The 10,439-nt window shown below is 33.7% G+C and overlaps 1 protein-coding gene across 2 annotated transcripts; it reads left to right on the top strand.

The window, feature by feature from the left end:
- The first annotated feature begins 2,675 nt into the window (after nucleotides 1-2,675).
- LOC141724748 (protein MOS2) lies at nucleotides 2,676-9,903 on the top strand. Of its 2 annotated transcripts, none has more exons than XM_074526995.1 (4): nucleotides 2,676-5,956; nucleotides 6,204-6,336; nucleotides 6,529-6,591; nucleotides 9,555-9,903. In XM_074526995.1, the coding sequence occupies exon 1, from the start codon at nucleotides 2,739-2,741 to the stop codon at nucleotides 4,125-4,127; it is 1,389 nt and encodes a 462-aa protein (XP_074383096.1). In that variant the 5' UTR covers nucleotides 2,676-2,738; the 3' UTR covers nucleotides 4,128-5,956; nucleotides 6,204-6,336; nucleotides 6,529-6,591; nucleotides 9,555-9,903. The 2 variants fall into 2 exon arrangements, with proteins under 2 accessions (XP_074383096.1, XP_074383095.1); XM_074526994.1 differs by having other exon boundaries at nucleotides 9,519-9,903.
- Nucleotides 9,904-10,439: the final 536 nt, after the last annotated feature.

The raw sequence follows: 10,439 nt of genomic DNA, 5'->3' as shown, positions 1-10,439 counted from the left end.
ATATATTAGGCCTAAATTATTAACAGCAACACAACAGATATAATAAATGATCGAAGACAAAATTGCAAAAAATGTATATTACCAATTAGAATGGATAAAGAATGATACCATTATTGTACTCTGATGTCATTCTATTGCTTTCCAGATTTGCTGCAACTCCGCTATGCAAAACACCTTTCGAAAACTGTCTTATTCCTGAGTTAATAGTAACTTCAAGTCACAATTATAAATGCACGTATAAAAAGAATCAGACGGATAAACAATGATACAAATACCTTGTTCTGGTGTCACGCTTTGATCAATCATTGATTGCGGAGTTGTTGCAGAATGACCTATTTTATTATTAACAGCAACATGACACATATATACAAACTGAAGACATCATTACAAAAACTGTATAATAACAATCAGAATGGATGAAGAATGATACCATTGATGTACTCTGATGTCATTCTATTCTATTGTTTTCCAGATTTGCCGCAACTCCGCTATGAAAAACACCTTTCGAAAGCTGTCTTATTCCTGAATGTTAATAGAAACTTCAGGACACAATTATCAATCCATGTATAAAAACAATCAGGCGGATAAACAATGAGACCAATACCCTGTTCCGGTGTCACACTTTGATCAATAATTAATAACAGAGTTCTTACAGAATGACCTATTTTATTAACATAAGCACATCAAATATATGTATAACAATGTACATTATCCTAAAGGTTTGAGAAAATTACCATTTGTGTGATGAACCAAAGTCTCTGGGAACTTTCTTAAATATTCTTCGTTGTTATGTAAATTCAGAGTAGTATTTTCTTTATCATTACTCATATGCTCAGTCGGAGAAGATACATGGTATGTTACATAACATGGTATGTCAAACGTATATACACATCAACCAATCTGAAATTCTATAGAGAAAGTTTACGTGTATCATATCTGTTCGCTGAATTTGTGAGATTCTTGTCCACATTCTTCCCACGCGTACGACGTTTGACAACTGAATTAATACATGAAAATCATTATCACTTTCAATAAACGAATCAGAAATGGAATTAAAGTGTACACTACCTTGATTCTCTGGTTCTGATGGATTTTTAAACACATTATCAACATTGTGTCAACGAACACGTCATTTTGAACCTATAAGAAAATCATGATCAAATCAGATATCTGCAAAACGATGTTATTATAAGTAAACTGACAAAGGAGATGAATACCTGATGTACTTGGTCCTCGAGAATCCATCCGGATATATTCAGTAAATCATGAACCTGGTTTTAACAGATGAACAACATATTCTGTAAACTTGTATGACGAACATGATACACATCAAATCTTCATCAAGAATTTTATGAAAATTAGGTCATGCTTGCAAAGAATGAGAGAGAATAAGGAAACCAATAATTATCATAGAATTAGTGTTGTAACAGATGTGAGAAAATCATGCAAATATTTCCTTAGATAAGATGTTTAAATTTTAAAATTCAAAAAAATTCCATGTTTAGTGTTGTGATGGTAAAAAATGGGTAAACTTATATGGATATATCCATGGATATATATATTTTATACTTAATATTGGTCATGGGTAAATTTATTTAGCCATTGGGTAAATTTTGTGGATATGTCCATGAATTTAGTGATTTTATACTTAATATGGGTTATGAGTAAAAAAAATTACTCATTTGGAAAATGGGTAAATTAAGGAGTACACTTTAAGAATATATAGATTTTAGAAGGTTGAATACGCATCCATTAAATGCGTATTCCGTGGATAGTTTGGTCGGTTCACGCACATCTGGGCACTTTGGGCACTTGAAGGTGAAAAGTGGTGTATTTTGTGCATTATTTCCTTAATAAACTAGTTCAAATTAATAAACAATTGTATTTATGATCAAAATATGTAGTTAAACAATTGACATGTTATATTAAGGGGCATATTCATTTGAGATTTTAAAAGAATTAAAAATGATCCTATGATTTTAAAAAATTTCATCGATTTTAATTGTAATTTTGATGAAATTGATAACAATCTTGCATGTCTCGATAACTTTGTGAATTTTTTAAGAAATCATTCAAAATCTCATTTATTTTAAAGAAATTTCAAAAAATTTAAAATATAATAGCAAATTCATCAATATCCATCAATATTTCAAGTAAAGCAAAATTCATAATTTTTTAATACCATCATATTTCAATAAAGTTTTTAAAATTCAAGTTATCTACCTCATTCTTTTAAAATTTAAATTAAATACTCTCAAATTTTTGAGTGAAATACAAATTAAGCCTATATTTATATAAAATTAATAAAAATGATCAATTTCTAAAATATTGGCCAATTTTTGAAAAAATATCCAATTGTCAGTATAGTATTTATTTTATATGAGATGCTCAACTGTAACCGGAGAATCCCATATATAAAATAGCCAACTACCAGGGAAATATCTTATATAATTTGGGATACTCAAATCAACCAAAATTAGTCAATTTTTTTCGAATGACTATTTTGGTTAATTTTTTTAAAAAATTGATTATTTTTATCATTTTTCAGATTTTAATCAATTTTTTTTAATCCAAATTAAAAACCTCTGTATTTACGATTTTTCAAAATCTAATTTAATACCCATTCTTTTTAAAAAATTTAAATATCATGATAGAATACACCTTTAAATTAAGCGATACAGTACCCGGCTGATTTGTATTTTTTTGTTGTGTCTTGTGAGTTGTGCGTATCAATCACCATGAAAGGAGTCTCTTTTTCTCTTGGATCCAAGAACTCATCATCTTCATCTAACAAGAGAGCAATTATAAAACCCAATACACACACAGATGAAACCAAAGAGTTAATTACTGAATTCGATTCTTCAAAACCCCTTTCAACTTCCCAATCCAAAACCCTAATTATCCCACCTCAACCCAATTCATGGCGACCCCACAAGAAAATGAAGAATCTTGATGTCGGAATCGAATCTGCAGCTGATTCTAAGGGTGCCCTTGAGTTTGAAACGGAAATTGATCCGGGTCAAACCCGAACCGGATCCGAACCCGAGGTTTCTTATGGGTTGAATTTGAGGAAGAGTGTGATTGAGGATGTGGGTATTGTTGAAAATGAAAATAGCGAGTTTGTGAGTATAGATAGGGTGATGGTGAAGAATTTGAAGGATGATTTGGAGAAATTGCCTGATGATATGGGGTTTGATGAGTTTGATGGGTGTCCTGTTGAGGGGTTTGCGGCGGCGGTGTTGAAAGGGTATGGGTGGACTCAAGGGAGAGGGATTGGGAGGAATACTAAGGAGGATGTTAAGGTTGTTGAGTACGAAAGACGGGTTGGGAAGGAAGGGTTTGGTTTTGTTGCGGATGCTCCCGTGATGAGTAATGGTGGTGGTAAGGGTTCGGAGAAGAGGAAAGAGCGTACGAGTGGGGGGGTTACGGGGAAGGATGTTAGGATTGTGAGAGGGAGGGAAATGGGGTTGAAGGGGAAGGTTTTGAATGTAATTGGTGGTGGTGATTATGTTGTTTTGAGTGTTTTGAGGAATGGGAGTGAAGATGAGGTGAGAGTGAGGTGTAGTGATGTTGCGGAGTTGGGTTCGGTTGAAGAAGAGAGGTGTTTGAGGAAGTTGAAAGAGTTGAAGATTGAGGAGAAGAAGAGGGAGGGTAAGAGCAGGCGTAGTGGTGAGAGGGAGGAGAGAGTGGGAATTAAGATTGAGGAGAGGAGAGGTGATGAGAGGGAGGAAAAACCGGTTAGGAAGGAGAAGGAGAAAGTGCGGTGGTTAACGAGTAATATTAAAGTTAGGATTATTAGTAAGAAGTTGAATGGTGGGAAGTTGTATTTGAAAAAGGGGAAGGTTGTGGATGTGGTTGGACCTTCAACATGTGATATATCTATGGATGATAGTAGGGAGTTGATTCAAGGTGTGGATCAGGAGTTACTTGAAACTGCGGTTCCACGGACTGGTGGCCCTATTCTTGTTTTGTACGGGAAGTATAAGGGTGTTTATGGAAGCCTTTTACAGAAGGATATGGAGAAGGAAACTGCTGTTGTTGAAGATGCTGATACTCGTAAGCCACTTCATGTACTTCTTGAACAAATTGCGGAGTATATGGGAGACCCGAGTGAATTAGGATACTGATCTTTTTCTGTTCAACGTAACAGTAGAAAATGTGTAATGTGCACCTTACCTTCATGGAAAGTTACATTGAGTTTCATTTTAATGGCTTATTATTACAAGTATGTCTACTTATATTTGAGATTTGCAAAGTACTTGAAATGTTAGGTATCTTTTTTCGTGATAATCTTGCCTTCAGCTTGTAAGCGTAATGTAGATTTGGTTGATTATATTACTTCATCATATTTGATTTTAATAATGGAGATGATTATATGATTGAAACTACATGTGTTTATATCATTTACTTATTTTTCGCGATTGAGCAATGTGTAATTTTTGTTGTAATTTTATGCAATTTATAGTCTGACTTGCTCGTTATAGTGTGAAGCATGTAGAACAGTGCATTTTATTGTATGTAGCGACAATTCTATTTATAGATATGTAGATGGGTCATAGATGTATTTTGAATGATAGGTCAACCATTAGTGTCATGATTTAGTGCTCAACCTTTGAATTGACGATTTGAATATTCCAAGTCATATATGTATGTCAATCCTTTAGTTCATTATGTATAATGAGTGGTGATTTTGGAATTCATGTTAGTATTAATTACGGGCTTGATACAAGGTCAAATATCAGTTAGGAGCCTGTTCATAAGAGGTGCAAATTATTATCCCTTTTTATCTTCATGCTACATAGGTTAAATACATTTTAATTTACTAGTAGTATGATCAACTTTTTTTGATGTTATTTTACTCAATATTAACTTTTTCGTTAACCAATTATAGAGATAGGCATGGATGGTAAACGCACTAACACACAATGTTAAACCAATAGAGGCTGGCATGCTTTTTTGGGTGAATATATAGGTAACTAACTTTGAACATATGTGGGGGGTTGTGGCTTAGCTACACAAACACTTATTGCATAATGAATTAATGATATACTCGTGGTGAAAAACTATTTTTCAAGATAATCGGTCTAGTCTGCAGCCCCTGATTTTTAGAAACCGGTCCAGTTTTAGACCTTTATGGAGAGACTTATGGCACTGAAAGCAAGGCAGGTGCACTACCCCAGCCACACAATTAACAGGTGCCCCTAACTTGGCTTGCTTCCATGTAAGCTGATAGAAAATGTTTATAACTCGCTTCTGTTTGTAGTATGTTTTTTTGAGTTGATTGCAGGTGTTAGGGTGTTGCTGTTGTCAGATGGGTATTTTTTTGAGTTAATTGCATGTGTCAGGGTGATCCTGTTGTCAGATGAGGTCTCATTTTTGACAGGGTTTCATTTGCTGTAGCCTGTAAACTTAGTTCTGTAGCTATCACATTACTTTGCATTTTGACCAGATTTTCAAAAGTAAAGGAGTCGTTACTTGATGTCAAAAGAAACCCCCCATTCCTTTTTTTGTGTTGGGGAAAGTCGATATGTTTCTAGGGACCAACTATATGCTGCTGTGGAAAAAATTGTAATTATTCCATCCTCTTGGTCACTTTTCAAAATTAATTATGAAAATTTTGTTTGCTAAGGTATCCTTAATATGAAAGTAAAGAAAGAAACTTATGCCTAAGCACATGTTTGAAAGTAAAGTTATGACTAACGAACATATATGCACACACTTGCTCTTTTTGGAGTTTTTGCTACGTGCCTGTACAGATCTTTTTCCTTGGCCAGGAAAATGGAACAAGCTTGGAAGAGAAGAGAAAGGATTGATGTGGCCGAGGTTGTTGTCAAACAACAAAGGTTGGCTACAATTTGCAGTAACCTTGAACTGTTGGAAGGAATGAGATTAAAATAGCAGACTAAGAGTAAATGTAAGCAGAGAAAGGCAAGGATGTGTGTGAAGATACGTAAGGGTTGGTTTCCATTAGACTTTGCCTTTTCGATGTACTTTGAGCAAAGATTTGTTAAACTAGGAGTTTAAAATTAGAGGGAGCCAAATGGTCCCAAATTTAAATGGGAACGTATTACTTCACTTGCCTAATAAATCTCTTTTAATACTTAAAATGGGAAATTTAAATCATGCTTATTATTTGATATAACTGATCCTGAATAATAACATCTATATTATTCGAGTTGATAATGAGATGAATATTTATCCAGAATAATTCTTGGACTGGATGCTGCTACATTGGTTATTCCAGTTGAGGCATTAAATATTCGACTCAGCACCTGCTGTCTCGAGCTATCATCATCATCAATGGACAAAGAAGAATGTATTTTTCTTGTGGGAGAGGTGAGTGTCCATTCCCCACTATTTACTACTTTACTTTGTGAGAAACACACCTGGATATTTATGTGTTCTATTCTGAGTGAAATGATAAAAAGACATTGCTGCATTAGTTTTAAATTTTTTAAAAGGATTTGTAATTTTTTTTGTGTTCCATTGAATCCTCGCTAAATATCTGCTTTGGCCTATGATTTACAGGTAGAGCACAAAGGATAAAGCTTGGGATGCAAGAAAGCAATTCACTATAACTAAGTTTCTAAGGTACGAACATGTACTAACACAGCCGAAGATATAATTTTGTATATTCCATTAGAATCATTTTTTTTAATTAATTATTTGCTTTTTTTAATGTGACTTATATAGAACTATTATGTCTTCTTTGGGTCTTAGCAAGTTAGAGAGGTGCCAGCAAAGGAGTAGGACACTGTACTTGTGCTTTAAACAAGAATATGATTAGAAATAACTTGAAGATAGGAACATACAAAAGTAACTATGCACAGACGAATGGTCAACATCGTAATATAACAAGATTCCTGAATAGAGCAAATCTAAGTTGCTGCAATGTATTATATGATGTCACTAAAAAAACTACTATTATGTTACTTGATGTCTCGATATTTGGCAAAAACTACTTCCAACTCATACTTACTTACACTCTTGTTCTCTAAAAAAATTGCTTCGACTTGAGTGTGTTGGACTTTTGCTTCTAAAATTTCGTTTGAGTGTCAACTGCAGATTGCATTACTTGTCATATTTTTTAGCTATATTTAACTTCAAACACTTCAAAATTGATCAGAGAATCAGGTTCAAACACTTCAAAATTGATCAGAGAATCAGGATCAACTAATGTAAATGCAGCCAGCCACTGTTCTCAATCATGCTTGATATTTACAACCTTTATATTATTAATTGCTTTTAGATCAACTGCTTGTAAGCATATTCTGTTGAAATATAGAGCTTCTTTCTAACATCTAAATGAATTTTTCTATTTGCTGCGGTTCGATTCATTTAATACTTTCTTGTCCTCTCTACAAATAATGGACCGTGCTTGAATCAACACTATTGGAGATGATTGTTTCTTCTAACTATATCTCAAAATTTTACTTATACTTGCAGCCCACAACAGTATTCTACTTGGTTGCCAGTAATGGCTACATAGACCCTGTCGTCAGAACTTGTATTTCACCTTAAAACTAGCCCAGTGACTAGCATATAGGAAGTTGGATCATGCCCTGCACTTCGAAGTGTAAATAGCTCATTTGATTGTGTAGTATACTAACTTTTTACCTCAGTGCAACCATCTTATAACTGCTCTAGGTGTTCCATTACAATTGACAATTATTCATTTAAGCCTGCATTCATAGAAAATTTATTTATAAATTTACAATTCATAATTGGCCAAAGGAGCTAGTTTAAATTAAAATTACAAACCATTTTTCTTATTCATTTTTCCTTACAATCTTCATTATAAAAATATTCTATTCCCTCATTTTTGTTCGCTATTTATCCTAACACGTTATATCAGGAATTGTAGCTGAACACCCCGATTCCTATTCCTGTTTCCAGACCTATACCTTTTGAACCAAACGATCGCATAATGTCAATCTTTTGAACCAAACGATCGCATAATGTCAATCTTCTCATCTCATCTCGTTTATCACCAACGGCTCTGATGGAAACAGATTAGAAAGAAACTGACAAAAAGGACAGACAATTTATATCCAAAATACAAAAACCAGTTATTTTAAATGCGTAATCAGTACCAAAAGAAAGAGTTCATTAAAATTTGAGGATGCAATGAATGTAGCAGTAGTAATTGAACATTGCCTAATTCAACTAAATTTTTGTGAGCTGCGTTCAACATATAAGTATTACCAACAATAATTAAGTATAGCTTTATTGATTTATGTTGATATGCCTACCAGCAATTGACCCCTTTTTAGATATATATTCCATAAGCTAGAAAAATTGGAATATGTTAATTAAAGAAATGAAAAAAAGATGAGAGACAGCTTAGCCCTGTTCTTTGGCAACCAGCTTGCAATTATAGGAGCCAGGAGGGGAAATAAAAGAGACTATTAGGTTGTTCCCCTGTACAGCGTACGCCTCTGAGCCTTCTAAAGTTGAAAGAATCATCACTGCCTAATATTAATAATCTATGGCCTATTTAACTTGATCACAGAACAGCTAGCAACCCATAATACAATAGTACCTTCTGCATGTCTTTTTAGCAAAATTCTTCTGTGTATTGGTACGCTTGAAACGATTTGGGACATCTTTTTTCTTATGCTAATCAACGATTGATGATTCTTGCTTGTTATCAACAGTTATGTGCTTCTAATATTAATTTTACGGACAAATTTATAAACATCACCGGTTATGATGGTATAAACTAGTATCAAAACGTAATAGAATAACAAACTTCTAATAGTCTTACAGGCTACAAGTTGTATTTTTTCTTAATCTTGGATTTAAACAGTAAAGTACATGCTTAAGGCACTTGCTATATAATTATTATCTATATTTAATACCGTTGGCCAAAAAGATTATCATGTGCCATAACCCATAACTAAGAATAGTTTAATTATCTCATGCAGTTTCACTTTCCTTTCCATGGAATTAGTTAATTTAGTGTCTTGGGATTCACAATAATTTGCTTAACTCAGAAGTTTTTTACCATGACCCTGCAAATTAAGTTACTAAACCCCTAGCATACAGTAGCACTGTATAGTGTATGATCAACTAATCAACACTAAAATAAAGGAAGTTTGGGAGGTGTTTGGAAGTAACAGAAAAGGGGAGGTACTTCTGAAAAGGGAAAAGTGGAAGACAACTGCATTTGTGCTTTTTTCTTTGTTTAAACTCTCAACTTTATTAGCTTGACCATTTACTTACAACCTAAGCTTCATAATGTGCATGCATGCTGTTTCCTTACATTAATAATCTTTACCATATTAGCTACCCTATACTCCTGTTATATGTTCCTCCTCCTCCACTAGTATATATATGTGCACTCAGCTGCTTAGATATTTCATGCAACTACTCAATATACACAGTATATATTCTCCAGCTTAAATTTCTTTCGAATTCTCCTTCCTTGTAAACATAAAAGTAATTTTAGAATAAAATGGGAAGATCACAAAGGAAGGCAAGTTCATTACTGTCACTGTTGAGTGCTTGTTGTTCAGGTGGAAGTGATTATGATAGCTGGGATGATGGTGCAGGTGGATACACTAGAAGAATCTGTGCAAGTGATGAAGACAGAGGAAGATGGATTGGCGATCGTCGGATTGATAGCAAAGCCTCTGCTTTCATTGCCCGATTTCATCAATCTCGACTCGATCTTTGACAGATGATTCATGATACAAACATGACAATCATGCATACCTATCCATGAATGTTTAGTTCCTAACTCTAGCTTGTTTTAGCTTATGATTCTCATCTTTGATCTTTTTCCCAGTTGTGCATTATATGAATTTGTTATGTAATGTTTCTTCATGTTCTTTTATATCTATAGTCTTGTAATCTTGCATGAGGTTCATGGATTGAAATAAAAATGTAGAGTTTCATTAATTTGTTCAATCTCGAGGATACCTCCTTTTTTTTTTTGTTCTGCGTAAATCACGCCTTAAATCGTAGTTGCATAAGTTAGTTACAGTTGTAATTCATGATCTAATTCACGAGCTTATAAGTTGCAACACAAGTAACACAACATCAAAACTTAAGTCACAAAAAATAAGATTGTCCAAAATTTCATGTTTTAATCGGTGTTAAGTACACGAGAAATAATTCTAATCAGTGTATTCTTAGAAAATGAAATCATTAAAATTGTATTTTTGGCAGTTAGAAAAACCAAACCAAGTCATTTGTTTCCGGCTAGCTCAATTTGCTTTTACCCATTACTCCAGAGGCCAAAAAAATAAATTGCATTTACCCAACCTATGGACTGGGTTGGAGCCTTCTTTAATTAAAGCCCAAACGGCCCAGAATAGATGAATTGCCTTACCTGAGGATCGAAGCATCAGGTCCAATCCAAAATTTTAGTTAGACTTATAAAATTAGTACTCTTAACAATATTTCAGTAATATATTAAAGTTTTAGGATCCTTC

This window comes from Apium graveolens, chromosome 5, assembly GCF_009905375.1.
Source record: "Apium graveolens cultivar Ventura chromosome 5, ASM990537v1, whole genome shotgun sequence".
NCBI classification, from domain to species: Eukaryota; Viridiplantae; Streptophyta; class Magnoliopsida; order Apiales; family Apiaceae; genus Apium; species Apium graveolens.
Note: the sequence above shows the minus strand (reverse complement) of the source record. Positions and strands in the feature narration are given on the sequence as shown.